Below are 16,409 nucleotides of genomic sequence, written 5' to 3' on the forward strand. Positions count from 1 at the left end.
ACTTCTTCATCACTAGCTACTGGTGAGACAAGTATGTCACTTCTATCAATCTCAGAGTTAGCGTCATCATCATCAAGATCTTCAAATGTTCTTTTCAAATTTCTATCACTTACAGGCCTACCAGCATGACTAGCTTCAGTGTGGTCCACATCATCTTCACTATCATCATGACTACCCTCTTCACTACTCTCATCATTATCCTCTTCATTACCTTGTTCAACCCTAGGATTATCAGGTTGTACATTAAAGGATCCAGCCTCACCATCACCCCGACTAGTACCCACATCAACACCAACATCAAATAAGTCTTCAGTATCACTAAGCCTATCTGTCCACCAAGGATCATCAAAATCAACCCTACCTCCATATTCATCATCTTCTTCACTATCCTCTTCATTCTCCATCCCCAAAAGACACAATGTATAATTCCAAAATGACATGCCCAGTGTGGCAAGCAGACAGGAAAAGCACATCATGGTCAGAAGTAATTAAATGCAAGCCATCAGCAAGACTCTTTGCGGGGTCTTTAAAATACATTAAATCCCTTACCCTATAGCCATATTATTTACATATATCTTCAATTTCAAAGTATGATAGTTTATCAAGGTCAACATTAATATTGTGCACTTCAACTTCACCACCTGAATACACACAACCAAAACTCCAGTCAAACCTACCCCCAAAATGGACCTCAACCACCAATTTGCTACTTGTCATCCTACGAGGTCAATTTAGTAAAACATAGTAAGTGACAATGCTGTGAAATTAAATAAAGGGCAACAGTCTTTATAACATCAACCAATATATCTAATACAACCAGTTTATCATTTGGGGACCACTACCATTTTTTGAACATATAAGGCAACAACCAACTTCACACATGGACCTAATCATGCACCATTTTGTCATCTAGGGACCACTGCTATTTTTTAAACACACAAGGCAACAACCAACTTCACACACGGACCTAATCATGCACCATTTTGTCATTTGGGGACTACTATTGTTTTTTAAACACACAATGCACCAATCAATTTCACACAAAGTAGCACATCATGCACATGTAAAAGCAAAATACATGGTCCCATCCTCATACAAAGATAATTGAAATTCAACAAAAAACACGGACTCAGTAAGTGAAAGCAACTTTTCAATAAAAAAAAAAAGACATACCCAATCATTGAAAGCATCTTTTGAATAAAACAAAGACACACCCAACTTTAAAACTAAACAATGTGAAACCTTAAGCACATTTTTTTTTTTTCAGTTCTTTGGCTTCATTCAAGACAAAATAAAGGACCTAAAGAAGGAATTTAAGGTTTAATAACAAAAAACGACGGAGAAGAATTTTGCACAAAACCCTAATTTTAAAAGAGGAGTCTTTTTGACATACTTTGGAAGTTTCTAGACAGCCACTTCAGTTGAGTAATGTTACACATCATCCCCTTGTCCTCCTTTTGTTCTCCCAAAATTGATGTGGCTCTTAAAATCACCATTGGATCAAAATTCAATAGTGATATATTAAAAATTCAATGGTGATTTTAAGAACCACATCAATTTTGGGGGGACAAAAGGAAGACAAGGGGATGATGTGTAGCATTACTCACTTCGGTTTAATGACGGCAACACCAAACCCTAAATCGATCTAGGCTCAAATTTGTTGTTGAAGATAATCCACAAAGAAACCCTAAATCAAAGTAGCGAAGCTTCTTCTCTCAGGATGATTTTCGAGTTTTAACTTCACAAATGACGGGTCTCTATTTATTGTTGCGTTTTTAATGAAGTCTGGGGGAATTTTCGACTGATTAAACGGGTTTGGGTTTTAGAAGTAAACAGCTCCTTTTTTTTAGGGTATTTTCGCCCAGTTCCTTGTCTAGCAGTCACGTGCCGCGCACGTGGGTGCATTTTCATTTCATCAGACGGCACAATTGGACGGAAGGAGGTGCATTGCAAATTTTTTGAACTTTATGAGCGGCAATTGACGAAATTAAAACATTAATGAATAAATTGCAAATTGATGTTATCTTCAAGGGGTTTAAGTGTAATTTCGCCTTTTGGTTTTGCACTTTCGTCCTCCGCGTGAAATGGGTACTTGAAATTTCTTTCATTTTTTCAATGGTATAAATTTAGTAAATTTAGTTTCAAATTAATTTTTTCATGAAAGATAATAAAATTAAATCTGTTGTTAAAAAAATTATAAAAAATATATTGTAATTTTTCGTTACCGCACTCAAGCCAAATACATCATTTATAGTCCATATTCCCATACACAGTGTCCCAACATTTTTTGGTAAGAAAAAAAATTTTAAAGTTAGCTAGGAGACCACCTTGCCATATGAATAAAATGGTCAAAAGTTGTGACTTATAACGACAAAAGATCATATCTCTATAAATCAAAGGAAAAGGGATATGCGTAGTTGGATGAATTGAATCAAGAGTCAAAAGCGTGCCTTTAAAAAATTATTTTAACCATTCTAGTTTAGCCAACACAGCTGCAACGAATCTCTCTCTCTCTCTCTCTCTCTTCAGGGTCAGATTTGAAAGTCAACAAGCTACAAAATCTCAACCGAATCTTATTTACAAGAATTTTGGATCAGTGTGCCATGTACAGGAATCACTATAGAAATCATTTTCCCAAGTCAGAAAAGACCATCTCCAAAATCAATGTGATTAGGGGACTGTAATGTGTATGCACATTCTAATCAACCTTACGTGTCAATGACGATAAACATTCTTCCATGTCAGTAATCACCTGGCCAAGTATGAGATTTCTAACATTACATATCCAAATTGCTAACAATTCAGACAGATAATTGATGTAGATCCTTATACAGTTACCCCATCGTATTATCACATGGCGTCCATTGGCACACTTCTTCATTAATGGCAAATCTTTGTGGTGCAACATAACATGGTTAATGTGAATGTAGCTTCATATCTGCCACAAACTTCCAATGTAGAAAGCCTCACAACAGCTTCACAAGGACAATAAGCTGCAACTTTTTGTAGCTTGGTGTATACAAATAATCACAATTCAAACAAATAGAGGAAACCAAAGTGTAAAACGATATAATTGGGGAGAAGCTTCCGTGTCCGAAAACAGATAGGTATACCAAGAATTCCTTCAATGAAGCATATGTACATGTATCACAAAAGAGGTAACAGTCTACCCACATTCACCCGTGCCCACTGAAAGCTGTACAGTATTGAATTCTTTATTCCTTTGTGTGTCTATATGTATCCTCTTCATTCCAAGCTGCAATCGAAATGCTTGCTCCTAGAGGAAACCTATAACATGGTTCGGGGCGAAAAAATAAAGGAAAAGAGAAAGGTAATGCTGGCCTTCTCCTCCTTCCAAAATGATCAGGACTGACTATAAAAATTTCTGAGATTATACATCTGGGACTCTCCTGTAGAAAAGAACATAAGCAGCTGATGTCTTAATCCTGTCCTTACTGACAGGAAAAACCTTCTCATCATCAAACTCAAACCACATACCATTGCCACGCTGCAAGGGAACAAAATGTATCAGAACATCTATAAAATATTGGAAGTCATGTGCATATCTCTAACTGCTTTACATAATTGTTAAGATAAAACTCCCCAGTTTCTCACTAATTTTTGCTTGTATATCATTTATCTTATAGCAATTAAGCCATTACCATAACGAGGAAGTACACTAATATCAATAAACTCAACATTGTAAGGGTGCATATGATAGGTAATCTTTACTAATGAATAAGCCGAAAGGGGTAAACGATGGTTTACATTCCTACAAAAATGAAAATACTAAAGAAAAGACAATGATAATGACCACCATTCAGATAACAAAAAATTTATTCAGCAATTACATGAGAGGATTAACTACCACAAAACTACCAGCAGAAAATATGCTTAGCACACTCTGAAGCGATATCAATGCTTTTTTTTTTTTTGATAAGTAGTGAATTTAATAAAAAGCGTAAAGACACCCCTAAACATACAGGAAATATACAAAAGGACACCAAAACAAGAAAGAGAAGGGAAGTGAAAAACACCCAAAAAACCCCTACAAAACCAGCCCACAAAACCCAGAGACTAATACATCACATTAGGCCGCTTTGCCTTGCCCCGGCTAGAACCAAAACCTCTTGCATCATAATTAATCGAGCACTCTAGGTTCTTCGCTTCACGACTCCCTTTAAACTTAGAAGAGGAAACTAGAGCCTCTAGACGATGCTTCGCATCAATTAGAGTCATGAAGTCTAAAAAGCCCTTCACATTCCCCTCGTGCGAGACCCCCAAAGTATTAAAACAGAAGCTAAGATCAATCGCTACCCCGGGAGGACCACCAATCTCTTCAAAACAACCTCCCCGCGAAGATTCACCCACCTCTAAGAAAGACATTAAAGGCGGGTACCCAAGCACAAACTGGACCGAAGAAAGTGGAACCACACCCACTTTTGATGGAGGAAGAGCCGCGCCACTTGGGAGAAGGAAGCCACGCCGAAGGAGAGGCTGACAGCCCTCGTCTTGAGCAGGCGTAGACTTTATAGGAGCTGGCAAGGGCTTGGAGACAACCCCACATAACAGCCCAGAAAGACCCTTGGGAACACTGAAAGTCTCAAGAGCCTCCGCAAGTAGATGCTTATCCAATTTGCCAAACTTGTTTTTTCCGAGAGTATTTAAGCACCGACTTGGATTCCGACGGATAAATAGGCACGCCAGACTCTGACATCACAGGGAGAGAGTAACACAGCCTTTCACCTAGAGCATCCGCGCCTGAAGAGCAGTCACCGAGAGCTAGATCAAACCCAACTAGAGCTGGAGAAGGAGCCATCTCAGACAAAGTCGGCAAAGGAGGATCCCCACCCAGAGCTGACCTCACCAAAGCAGAGACAGCCGGTCGAACACCCAGCGTTGCTGCCCCTGAAATTGAAAGGACACCAAAGCCCTCGGAAACAGAAGTACCGGCCGTTGACGACATGTTTGAAGCTTCAAAACTGGACGAAGCAGAGGACTTTTCCACGAGTATCTCCATCTATGATAATCCTACTTGCTACAAATTCAGTAGCAAAATAAATTTTCTTGATACATATTTTGTTTTTTTTTATAAGCTACAAATTGACCTGAAACTCTCCAATATACCAGTATTCCCTGAACTTTGATGCCCACTCTATCTTAAAACTGGAACTACCCCGTATTTCAGGCAATACTGGGCACAATGCTTAGATGCCACTCTCCAATATACCAGGCAATACTTTGATGTGGCATTGATCAAGCCTTGTTCTTTGATCTTCTTGTATGTTAATTGTTAGGCGGGGAAAAAAAAGAGAAAAAAAAGAAGAAGATATTGGACTAGCATCCAAATTTTCAGCAATAATCCCATCATTTTAGAACATCACACTTGTGATTCTATACAAAAGAATTCAAAGAAGTTAGAAAAGTTTCAGACTTATGTAGGTTGGAAGGAAACCAAGGGCTGGTGTCCATGAAAAAAGAATAACTCTATGGTACACATCCTATATATTGTCTCACCTTCAGGAGTCAAAGATTAAAAAGGTACTAAGCAACCAGCAATTGAACAAAAAAAAAAAATCCTAAAACAGAAGAAACACGACTTACAAGAACAGATGCTGTATAGTGACCGCCACCCAAACCTCCATAGTGATTACTAATTGCATACAGCATGTAGCAATTTGACAACTGGCTATTCTTGTGGGCAATGTAGGTTGAGAAATCAAGATCATCAACGGGGAAATCAACAAATGTTTCTAGCTTATTCTTAAAATATCGGTCGTATGAGAACCTCTTCAAATGAACAACAAGAATCTCAGGCAATCTCCAGAGATCTAGCTTTTTGATGGCTTGCCGAGGCTTCTTGCAGCTAGGGCAGTACCTATAGTGACATATACAGCAAAGTAATTATACAAAGTGCAATAAAATAACAGCTTGATTTACATAAGTCTAAGGGGTTTGTCATGGTATAAGGACCAAAACCAATCTGAGGTTAATCATGTAAAAATATATTTTTTTTTTCATTCTCATTCACCAAACAAAGTCAAGAATAACTGTCAACAAGAACAAAGAAATTTCAAAGCTAGAATGAAAAAATGAGAGTACACACTAACCACATGTCTTCTGGTCCTAAAGGCTCCTCCTTTAAGAAGGCTCCAAGGCATTTGTATAGAGAAGCAGACTCTTGATGCCTCCTCATGAACCTTTGGGGCTTAAACACCTCCGGCAATGAGCTGAGAGGACCTGTATCATACTTCTCAATCATCTTATCTGACCATAAAACAAGCACCTCCAACTCCTTGGTCAACCCTGAGACCAGTATGGGCTCATTCGTCTTTATCTCGGACCTTGGTCCTTTGTAGAACATAAAATCAGCACCCAACTGTGTCTCATCCTGTGTTCCACAGTCCAAACCAGTTTCAGCATCCAAAACTGTCGAGCTAGTTGCATCCTCCATTTCAGAATCTTCATTAGCCAGATTTCGCACATCATCATCGTAATCATTTAATACATCTTCAATGGGCATTAAAAATGGATTGAGTAATTGCAGAAACTGTTTACGAATATCAGATCCATAAGAAAGATCACACAACCTTGCTACAAGCGGAATGCCAAATGTCTTCCACCTTGGGGTAATACCATAACTGCAAGGCCAGAAAATAGCTATAAAAACAATGATAAATTTTCCACTTTCAATAAATGCAACAAAAGTCAATTTCTTCGAGAAATCATCAAGAAGATGAGGAAACAATTAACATAACCGGAATAAAAAAGGCCGTAGTACATGGGAAGTATAAAGAGAATATGGAAAAAATAAAATAAAATATGCTCAATCTAATATCTTCAGTTCAAAAGCTTCAAGAAGTGAAGCAAAGTTAAGAAAGTGAAACCATCCAATCCCAGAAATATTAGCTCTAGATCCAGCATTGAAATTTCACAACCACCAAGGTTCCTAGCATTCCACTCTCTCCATTTACTCCATGAACCTTAAACTTACCACATTCCAGATCATACTACTTCTGTGCCTCCTGAAATGCGTTCTCTGACAAGCCAACGTCTCCACAGCAGTTCCAGGCCAACATTGCCCCAAAAATAGAAGTACTGAGTCTGTGTGTGTGTATGTGTGTGTAGTAATTGTCAGTGAGTTAGAGAGATGCTTACTGTTGGAGGAGGTCTGTTGGAGGCAGAAGTCCAGGGTGAAGTGGTTGAAAGAAGGAGATAAATGCACAAAATTCTTCCATTCTATAGCCAACTCAAACAGGAGGTATAATTCTATTGATTTCCTATTGATTGGAGATTCCATTTCTTCTAATCCGGCAGAGATAGGGGAGCATGTGGTTCAGTTCTATCAAGATCTCTTCTCTGAGAAGCACAGTTGGAGGCCTCGGTTGGATGATCTTTCCTTTAATGCCATTTTAGAGTCAGAAGCTAGGTGGTTGGAGAGAGACTTTGAGGAGGAGGAAGTTAGAAAGGTAGTGTTTGCTTTGAATGGCGACAAAGCGCCGGGTCCGGATGGCTTCACAATGGCTTTCTTCCAAGCTTGTTGGGAGGTGGTGCGAGTGGACATTATGGAGGTTTTTTTCTGAGTTTCATGCTAGAGAAGTTTTTGAGAAGAGTTTGAATGCTTCTTTTATTTCTCTTATTCCTAAGACTCCAGGAGCCTTGTCTCTCAAAGAATTCCGGCCTATAAGCCTTGTAGGAGGTATTTACAAGATTATTGCTAAAGTCTTGGCCAACAGATTGAAGACGGTTATGGACAAGGTTATCTCCAAATCCCAGAGTGCTTTCATCAAAGGGAGGCAGATTCTGGATCCAATCCTCATTGCGAATGAATGCCTTGATAGTCGTATTAAATCAAGGGAGCCGGGAGTCATTTGCAAAATGGATTTAGAAAAAGCTTATGATCACGTCAATTGGGACTTTCTGTTGTATATGTTGAGGAGATGCGGCTTTGGGGGTAAGTGGTGTTCGTGGATAGCTCGGTGCATTTCTTCTGCAAAGTTTTCGGTGCTAGTTAATGGCTCACCACATGGCTTTTTCAGCAGCTCGCGAGGCCTTAGGCAAGGAGACCCTTTGTCACCCCTGTTGTTTGTGTTTGTTATGGAGGCGCTGAGTCGGATGATTACTGCGGCAGTGAGTGGGGGTGTGTTGGATGGTTTCAGAGTGGGCGAAGCTCATTTTTCCCACCTTTTGTTCGCTGATGATACATTGATTTTCTGTGATGCAAGCTCCTCAAAGATTCGGTCTTTGCGAGCTCTCTTGCTCTTATTTGAGGTTGTATCGGGTCTTAAGGTTAACTTGGCCAAATCCAGCATTATTCCAGTGGGGAATGTAGCTCACGTGGGAAGGTTAGCCGAGATTTTAGAGTGTGAAGTTGCTCAGTTGCCTGTGATGTATCTGGGTCTTCCTTTGGGGGCTCCCTACAAGTCTATTCGTATCTAGGATGGAGTTATTGAGAAGGTTGAAAAACGGTTGGCTAGATGGAAAAGGTTATACCTCTCTAAGGGAGGGAGAGTGACTCTTATCAAGAGTACGCTCTCTAACTTGCCAACGTACTACATGTCTTTGTTCCCTATACCGGTGAGTGTTGCTTCTCGCATTGAGAAGTTGCAACGCGACTTTCTTTGGGGTGGAATGGGTGATGACTTTAAATACCATTTGGTGAGTTGGGAGAAGGTTTGTAATCCTATTTCGAAGGGGGGGCTGGGCATTAGGAAGTTGGTTCAGTTCAATCGAGCATTACTAGGTAAATGGTTATGGCGCTATGGCAAGGATAGAGATGCTTGGTGGAGAGTCGCGGTGGATTCCAAATATGGAAGTTTGTGGGGTGGGTGGTGCTCCCGAGAGGTGACTGGGGCGTTTGGAGTAGGGTTGTGGAAGTTTATAAGAAAATGATGGAAGGATTTCTCCAATTTCCTTAGATTCGAGGTGGGGGATGGGAGCAGGATTAGATTTTGGCATGACTTGTGGAGTGGAGATTCGATTCTGAAAGAAGTGTTTCCTGATCTCTTTGGCATTGCTCGGGTGAAGGATGCGTCAGTGGCCGATAATTTGGAGAGTTTGGGTGGGTCCATTCATTGGAACGTGAGCTTTGTTAGAGAGGCTCATGATTGGGAAGTCGATGTTTTTGCCTCTTTCTTTCAGGTACTGGGCGATACAAAGGTGAACTTTGAGAGGGCTGATTGTCTCAAATGGGTGCCGTCCAAGAAAGGTGTGTTCGGGGTGAAATCATATTTTGGTTCTATGATGGGTTCTGGAGGTACGTGGTTCCCATGGAAGTGTGTGTGGCGGTCTCAGGCTCCCCCGAGGGCAGCCTTCTTCACTTGGTCTGCAGCTCTAGGCAGAATTCTTACTTTGGATAATCTTAGGAAGAGGCACATTATTATTGTGGATAGATGCTGTCTTTGCAAGAGGGATGGGGAATCAGTGGACCATATCCTTCTGCACTGCGATCTAGCCTCTTCTCTTTGGAACAACATTTTCTCCCGCTTTGGTATTTCGTGGGTCATGCCTAGGAGTGTGCTTGACTTAGTTGCTTGTTGGTGGAAGTCTGGGAGATCTGGGAGCGCTACTACATGGAAGATGGTGCCTATTTGCCTTTTTTGGTGTATTTGGAGAGAGAGAAACCTTAGGCATTTTGAGAACCTAGAGAGCTCCCTAGAGGAGGTGCTAGAGTTATTTCTCCATACCTTGTATGTCTGGTCGATGGCTTATCTGTACCCTTTATCTATCAGCTTTGCTGAATTTCTTGCTTCTTTTTCACTTTCTAGTTAGGTGTTTCCTGTTGTATACTTCTAGTGTACGTAGGGGCGCCTTACGCTTTCAATAATACTATCATTACTTATCAAAAAAAAACTTATATCCCACATATTCAGACACAAATCGCTGTCAACAAGATTAATATCCTCCATGTCCTCTAGCATACTAATCAGAAAGGAAAAAGACCCAGTAAACTCCCTCCCTCCCTCTCACATCTAGGGCTGTAAATAAACCGGTCTGCATGAAAGCCCGCTCAATACCCGCTCGTTTAAACTTGATCCAAACTCGATTTGTGATTGCAGAAACCCGCTCGATTATTAAGTGACGCATACCTGGCTTGCTCGACCAAACTCAATTAAGGCTCGCGAGCCTAGCTCATATACACATAATATGTGTGTATAAACATATAGTAACTTAGTATTAACTAACATAATATTACTAAGCAACTAACTATGTAAGCATAGTTAAGTAGTTAACTATAGTCCATAGGTCATTTTGATAAAAAAAAAAAATTAAAAATTAAAAAAAAAAAGTACATACTAAATAAGCATATAGTATACTAGCCAAGTAAATATACTATTACAAATTAATTATAATACTTTCATAATAGTATTTAGTATGTTACACTAACATATTAAGTTATCAATAGTTAGTAAGGATTTTTATTAATAATAAAAAATGTATCATTTATTGGCATAACTTTGGTAGTATGAGGGTGCGCCCTTTTTCTTTAAGCAGAATTTATTAATACTTTATTTAAAGAAAGGTGAAAATGTATCTGAAGTGTAACCCCGGACATTCATATGAGAGACCCACGTTGAAATCTAATTAATGCCTTCTAGATGTTTCTATGGTCACACATTGAGTTATAACACTTGCGACAATTTCTTAAACATGAAAGAGAAATAGATAAAGAATATCACAGCAAACTAGCAGCGAAATTAAGTAATTCCACAAAAGTAACAGTAAAAAGCCTTAACAACCATAATAAGAATCTAATTAAACTTACGTTTCCACCTGTTGATGCTTGAAGACAACTAAGGGGGATTTCTCACTGTCTTTTGGTAACCGATAAGCAACAAGTCTGTCATCATCTCTGATCAAGGCTATTGAACCAGATGGCTCCAGCCAATTCAAAATTCGATTCATGACTATCTACAAATCGCCTCCATGAGGTTAGCGCTCAAAGTGGAAAAACAAACACACACAACACAAGGAGGGAAAATGAGATCAGGCCTCTGACATATATGTCCCAAATCATACATAAATACACACATACATACATATATTGATCATCTCACTCTACACTTACTTTGAATGACTTCAATTACTTTACTAAGCAGGGGGAAATATTCATATATCAAATCATCTAAATATGGGTAACAGATCCTACACTACATAGTGATATAAACGTGCCACAGAACAGACATAGTGGTGACAAAAATGTGCGCGCGCGTGCGTTTTTTGTTTTTTTTATTTTTTATTTTTTAATTTTTTTTTTCTGTTGGTATGTAACCGACACATGGGACCTGAATTCATGACCCTCAGCAACCATGGCATTCATATCGCATATGGAAGTGCCATTTGACCCAGAGGCCATTGGCATAATGTCGACAGAACTCTGATTGCATGTTAATCAATGATTCCTTGAACAAGGTTATCAGATAGCCAAAGTGCCTATTATTATGCTAGAGAATCAAAGTAACCACCCCAATATAAAATGAACATGATAATTAAGGTGTTAAGAGAGCTCATTCTCCAGGTCTAAGACTCAGATGCAGTAGGCTCTCATATACAAAGACACAAGTGTGTTTGTGAGCGTGCGCACAAGAACCAGTAATGATATGCAACACACCAAAGCAACATACCTCAGCCACTAACAGGGTTTCGTCATCTCTTAAAGAACATGCAGCACTTAAGGCCTCGATAAGATCTGTGAGCCTCCCACTATTTGGCACAGTTATGGTATAAGCAGATGGCAATGTAATCCCATCAGTGCTCACAATTGTCAATGTCATAGTCCGCAATGCTGTTGAAGGTAATGGCAGTGATAGGTACATAAATGGGTCAAATGTGATAGAAACCTTCTTGCAAAGAGGGCAAATCAGTGTTGACCGGTACTGACCCTATAATGTCAGAAAAAATCATTTAAAACAAAGATGGTTTACCATAGAAACTTTTCATTATTAATCAATCCAAATAATTAAATACAGATGCAACTTCCATCTCAACGTACAAAATAATTAAAAGCTCTGATTGTTTTTCAGAGTTAGCCATTGGAAGGATTAATCATGGTTGCATCAAAGACTTAAAAGAAGGAAGAACGCTATATTATTGAATACAGAACTACATATAATAATAGAAATCTCTGCATAACTAGAGGTCAAAATTGGCAACCTCCTGTAACAGCTAACTCACTTGGCATGCATCGACAATTATGGAATCATTGCGAGCAAGGTGATTCTTCCAATATTCTTCTGCTACTTCTTCATCTGGATGGCCCTCTACATCCTTAGCTTCAATATATGGCTTGCATTTAACACGATTTAAATCTTCATGGAGTCCATCCAACAAAAAAGCTAGAAATTCCTAGATCATAGACATTTAACATACAATGAAATTATTCCTCTTGCACATCACAAAAAAAATAAAATAAAATAAAATAAAAAATTCATCTCAGACAGAGAATACAAGGAAAACTACAATGATAGTTATAAACAAAAAATAACTTCACTAACTTGAGAATCATGCTGATTATAACCACTGAATTGAGGAGCAAAATTAGCAAGTTTCGACTTGAATATCCTTGGAGCCACAGGCCTTGCTCCTGGCACCCATAGCTTCCTTAATAAATCTCCAAATGCTAAAGCAAGTTCCCCCTGAACAAGATGAACATATTTATTGAGAGATAAGAGTTAAAGAAAAAAGTGCTATATTCAGACATGACCAGTTAGTCAAAAGATTAATATAACATAAATATAAATCTGCATACTTTCATCCCCAAAGGGTTATCATAATTTATCTCCTTTTGGTAGTCTTCTATGAAATAATCAACAAGCTTTGGTGTATGCACCAAGCACTGGATCGCACTGTTCATGAAACAAGTATTTCCAAGATTTTGTAATCCTGTCAAACCCAAGGAACAAGCTCCTCTATAGCTATCACCACTCTGTGAAGAGTTAGTCAAAGTTACAATAGAGTCCACTATATCAGTGCTCCGATTCATCTTAAAAGTGTCACTGCAAAAGGGACCTTCCATCTTGGACTGTACTAGAGCCATCTTATCATTCCTCTCCTCCTTACCCATTAGAGAATCTGAAAATCCATATACTTGCAATTCAAGAAGAATCTGCATGGCCAACATGCAACAAATGAATGAATAAACTGACTAAACAGTTTAGTTTTCAAGAACTTATATAAATTGCAAAATTGGCATTAAAACTAAAGTAAACTAAATATTTGTACTCCAATGATTGCAAAAGAGAATCATTAACTATGTGCAATTACCAAGGCTCAAGCAACCATTTTTTTTTTTTTTTTTATAAGTAGCTCAAGCAACCAATTTAACAACTTTTCAACCATGCTTTAGGATGGTCAATAATTAGTGACCTCCGAAACTTGTGTAGCAAACTGCCAATCAGATTACTCATCTAGAGTGTAATTTTCAAATAACGGATAACACATTATCAAATTTTTATAACTGAATTTCATACAGTCTCTACAATCAAATAACAGAATGGGTAACTTAGATTCTTTTGTAATGTAATTTAATGTACACGTAAGATTACTTTAGCCTCATAAAACCTATATATAAAAGACAAAAGAAGGAAACACTAAGGGAGATTACTTTCTCCTAAAAAAAATTGTCAATGCACACATGCAAGACACTAACCTTGGGCATACATACTACTTGAGATTAGGACAAAATTACCAACAATGTCATCCCAAAAATTCAAACATGATCACCCAAATTCACAATCATGCTAATTTAATTTATTTAAAAAAAAAAAAAACTCAACAGTAGATAATTAAAGCACAGTTGGAATGCTCTCCTTCATCTAATTATTATTTTTATGAGTAATTCAATCTCATTAAAAAAGCGTAAAAGGACGCAATCCTAATACACATAAGCTATACATGAGAAATTCTTAATCAGGAGAACCTTCATGTACTTGTAAAATATAAGCAGATGCAGTGAGAAAGCACTTCCCTGAAAAGAGAGATGAATCTAGATTTTTTTCCCTACACGATACTTCATGGCCATTATGACACCAACAAACAAGGCATAACTGCAACTTTATAAGTCCATTAACTGTAAGTGTTCTATTCACATATCTTTATTGATATTTTAGAAGTAGAAACAAGCAAAAGACGCCAAATATTAATTAAACAAAATATCTCTTGAGAAGGATGTGCTCCTGAGAAGGCCAACTACTAAAATTAAAGGGAGAAGTTCACCCTCATGGCCAGACCACTTGAAAGCCTCTTTAGGATCTGAAATTTATCTTCTTAACGGATTAATCTAAAGCAATATTCTCTCCCTAATATCAATATTCCACACACCAATGAACGTAGAGCAATTAAAATTTCTTCAAAAAAAAAAAATGGTTTGGTATACCTCCTTAAGATCCCACTTTGCAGAACAGAAGTAAAAGACTCTCTTTGTTTTCTTTATAATGGGCAAGTGGGAGAAAAAAGAAGTAAAAGATGATGCTTGCTTGATGAAGGTGTAAAATCTGAAGCTCATTAAAGTGTATGACCAGAAACTAAGAACACCACCCCCACCCCCCAAAAAAAAAGAGCTTTTGGTGACTGTCTGGCCCAAATGACCTCATACACAGACAAAGAATATGAAACTTTAACAAGATGATAGCAATTGGATAATTTAACTACTTGCCTCTTTGCCTGGTTGTCCAGGATAATCATTGCGCAGATTAATTCTGTCATTCAGGAAAAATTGGGTTGTCTGCCCTGAGAAGTCCCAAATGCTTAACTGTCCAATGAAATAATAGAGTAAATATCATTGCACAAATTATGGGTCAGCACACCAAATCATCAGACAATTTTGAAATGAGATATTAAGTAATTTCCCAGCAAAAAAAAAAAAAAAGGTAATGTAAGGATGGAACTCACAGGATCAAACTCGGAACTGAAAATGTTGCAGGCTCTCTTGTAAAATCCAAGCACATTGTCCTGAAAATTGCAGTCTAATGTCAACTATAGGAGGAGGAACCGTATCTAAAATACCCAATTGTGTAAAAAGTTAAGAACACAATGAATGGTAAATCAATGAATTACTGGGTATCCTATACAATGCATTTGAGCTCTTTCAACCAAAACCACATGACACTGGCACCGTAGTGTACGAGGCATCAGGCATCAGAATACAGTTCATTGCCACAACTAAAGCTTTTTTTTTTATAAGTAAATTCAGTTTTATTAGAAAGCGCAAAGGGATGCAACCCAAGTACATGAGAAGTATACAAGAGGGACACCCAATGAGAGAGGAGATGAAAAACACAAATATAGAAATTTTAAAAAATTAGAGAAGTGAGTATTGTTGAAAACAACCATCCAACCATAAAGAGTTTTGAACATGAAAGTCTTTAACTCTGCCACTGTTTTCTAACAATCTTCAAAACTTCTAGCATTTTGTTCTCTCCAAATGCACCACATCAAACAAAGAAGAACTATCCGCCATACATCTTGCAACGGTGGGTACCAAACTGGCCCCTCCAACTAGCCAACAACTCCACCACCTGTTTTGGCTCTACCCCAAAAGGACTTAACATCGATACCCACAAAACTCTAACTACATCGCAGTGGAGCAAAAGACGGTTGATGGATTCCCCGCTCTTCTTACACATGCAACACCAGTCTATCACAATGACATGTCTCTTCCTCAAGTTGTCCAAGGTTAAAATCTTTCCTAACGCTAATATCCAAGGCTATGCCTGTGTTTTGACATGGGAAGCTAGGGTTTTGCTTTCTTTTGGTTCTCTCCATCTTCCTTCATCTTCCTCTCGTCATTCTTTGTTTCGGTTGCTGCGTAAGGTTTGCTTCGGAGTACATCTTTGTTGTTCGCTTTGGGTCTTCGGCTGGTGGATTTTGTTCTTGGGTGGCTATCTATTATGGCGATGATCGTTTAAATCTTTGGGCGTGCTTGGAAATGGAGAAGAGGTTCTTAGTGGAGTCGAAATCCTTTGTGATTTCGGTTTTAGATGGGGCATCAATGATGAGGGTGGAAGAGAAGAGGCAAGGTTTCCTCAACGTGGTTTCACTGAGCCTCCAATGTTCCGCTTGGCTAGCGTCGACGATGGAGGATGTATTGGGTTTCTCTGGAGAGTCAGAATTCGTTAAATCTTTTAGGGAAGGGGCGAAGATCTTGATTGTTCGAAGAGGTGGGAACAAAGCCGGCCAATTTCTTGAGGCGTCAGTATTTGGGTTGGGCGGTCGAAGAGGTTTTCTTCTGATCCTGGAGGGTCGTGGAGGGTGTGGTTGGCGGAAATTTTTCGGGGAGATTAGGAAGGCTTCGGATTTTCTTTCTAATTCGGTGGGTGGTGGGAGTTTCTCTTCGGTCTCAGCAAAGAAGAAGGGTGTGAAGGAGGAGGATCCTAAGGTGGACCTGTGTTCTAGTTTGAAGAGGCCTTTGT

At 38.7% G+C, this 16,409-nt stretch overlaps 1 protein-coding gene across 1 annotated transcript in view; it reads right to left on the reverse strand.

Annotated features, from left to right (window-relative positions):
* Positions 1-2,550: 2,550 nt before the first annotated feature.
* The window catches only part of LOC133873956 (ubiquitin carboxyl-terminal hydrolase 8-like), a 34,771-nt gene continuing 20,912 nt past the window's right edge, over positions 2,551-16,409 (reverse strand). Inside the window, exons 4-13 of the mRNA XM_062311766.1 lie at positions 14,890-14,949; positions 14,654-14,749; positions 12,749-13,105; positions 12,495-12,635; positions 12,175-12,345; positions 11,625-11,882; positions 10,766-10,911; positions 6,111-6,641; positions 5,605-5,878; positions 2,551-3,508 (exon numbers count right to left, since the gene is read on the reverse strand). Coding sequence (XP_062167750.1) covers positions 3,392-3,508; positions 5,605-5,878; positions 6,111-6,641; positions 10,766-10,911; positions 11,625-11,882; positions 12,175-12,345; positions 12,495-12,635; positions 12,749-13,105; positions 14,654-14,749; positions 14,890-14,949 — 2,151 coding nt within the window. The 3' untranslated portion in view covers positions 2,551-3,391. The remainder of the gene's footprint in view (positions 3,509-5,604; positions 5,879-6,110; positions 6,642-10,765; positions 10,912-11,624; positions 11,883-12,174; positions 12,346-12,494; positions 12,636-12,748; positions 13,106-14,653; positions 14,750-14,889; positions 14,950-16,409) is intronic.

This window comes from Alnus glutinosa, chromosome 7, assembly GCF_958979055.1.
Source record: "Alnus glutinosa chromosome 7, dhAlnGlut1.1, whole genome shotgun sequence".
NCBI classification, from domain to species: Eukaryota; Viridiplantae; Streptophyta; class Magnoliopsida; order Fagales; family Betulaceae; genus Alnus; species Alnus glutinosa.